General features: G+C 39.4%; 1 protein-coding gene across 1 annotated transcript in view; it reads left to right on the forward strand.

The window, feature by feature from the left end:
* The window catches only part of EFCAB5 (EF-hand calcium binding domain 5), a 177,094-nt gene that overhangs the window by 91,868 nt on the left and 83,446 nt on the right, over positions 1 to 1,780 (forward strand). The window contains exon 11 of the mRNA XM_042780486.1: positions 9 to 298. Within this exon, the coding sequence (XP_042636420.1) occupies positions 9 to 298 (290 nt within the window). The remainder of the gene's footprint in view (positions 1 to 8; positions 299 to 1,780) is intronic.

A 1,780-nucleotide genomic window follows, 5' to 3' on the forward strand; every position in this document is an offset into this window, starting at 1 on the left:
CCACACAGAGGGTCAACTGCAGAACAAGGACCACACAGAGGGTCAATGATAGAACAACAGCCACATAGAGGGTCAACTGCAGAGCAAGGACCACACAGAGGGTCAATAGAACAAGGACTACGCAGAACAATAATTCCAGATCATCAGAACATATACTCAACTTCAGAATCAAGTACAAAATCTAGGGAGATGACTTATAAATACACAGTAAGCCCTCCACAGGAAGAGATGTTTCAGGGGCAAACATATGAAGAGGAACTACAAGCTCCAACATCAAGTATAAAAGACTACCTCTCAGGTAGGAACGCAGTTCTCTGACATCATCAGCTCCTTGTTTTGTGGAGTGGTTTTAAAAATGTTTTCTGGATACAACCATTGAAATTTGAATCTTTTCTAGCTTATCAAGTCATGCAAATATCACACAAGTTTTGTTACTCAACATGAGTCTATAGCTTGAACAATCAATTAAATCCAAATCAGAATACCTCCATCGTCAATTTAACAATAATCTCCTTTTTCACTACAAGCCCATTTGTGAGGAAGAAATAGGTTAATGTTAGATACAGAAATGTTTTAACTGGGTCTCTGAGTAATCAGCAGAGACTTTTTATTCTAAATGTGGTATATGATATTAGAAACCACTTTTCACAATTTCTTGTATTGCAACTATAAAATGGGTCCTACTTTTTTTTCAGTTATATACACAGTACTATATGTTCTAGCAGAGTTTCTGAAGTCATCTTTAAGACAGAAAAAAAACCCTGCAGTTTAAATATTTATTCTGCAGAAAACGTTTTTCCTGAATTTCCTATTCCAATTAATTCCATTTTTGTTGAAAATGCTAATCTTTCAGACAGCCGATCTCATACCTTTTAATACCTCAGATAACTATAATTTTTAAAAGTTCCAATTGTAAAGGAGCCCTGGTGATGCAGTGGTTAAGTGTTTAGCTGCTAACTGAAAAGTCAGTGGTTTGAAACTCACCATCCAATCTGTGGGGGAAAAAAATGTGGCAGTCTGCTTCCATAAAGATATCAGCCTTGGAAACCCTATGAGGCATATCTATTCTGTCCTATGTTGTTGTTCTTGTGTGCTGTGGAGTCAGACCCAACTCTTAGCGACCCCTCCTTAGGTTTCTGAGGCAGTATCACTATGGAAGTAGATTGCCCACACTTCCTCTTACACGGACGCCTGGTGCTCTGGTGGTGTCGTGCCTAAGGCATTTGACTCCTAACCAGAAAGTTGGTAGTTCAAACCCACCAGCCACTTGGTGGAAGGAAGACTGGGCAATCTACTTTGTAAATGTTTACCACCCCGGATACGCAAAGGGGGTCACTATGAGTCAGTATTGACTTGATGGCAGTGAGGTTTTTTTTTTGGTTTATCGGTTCAGTGTGAGTTGGCATAGACTCTCTGGCAATGAGGTTTTATTATTATTATTGTTACTTTGTTTATCTAATTCTGAAGTCCCATAGTCCCAAAGAAATTCTAATTTAAAACCCCAAAGATGGATAACCTGTGTTCTAGATTCTGCATCATCACTGACTAATTTGAAATCTTTCATTTTTTCAACCTTATGTTTATTTCTCCACGAAATGAGGCTACTAATTTCTGGCTTTTTGTACATATTTGTTGTTGTTGTTGTTAAGTGCCGTCGAGTCGTTTCCGACTCATAGCGACCCCATGCGTTGCAGAACGAAACACTGCCCGATCCCGCGCCAACCCCACAATCCCTGCTATACTTGAGCCCATCATCGCAGCCACCATATCAATCCATCTC

The sequence above is a fragment of the Orycteropus afer genome, unplaced genomic scaffold (assembly GCF_000298275.1).
Source record: "Orycteropus afer afer isolate SDZICR_OR568_19922 unplaced genomic scaffold, OryAfe1.0 scaffold00042, whole genome shotgun sequence".
In the NCBI taxonomy this organism is placed as follows: domain Eukaryota; kingdom Metazoa; phylum Chordata; class Mammalia; order Tubulidentata; family Orycteropodidae; genus Orycteropus; species Orycteropus afer.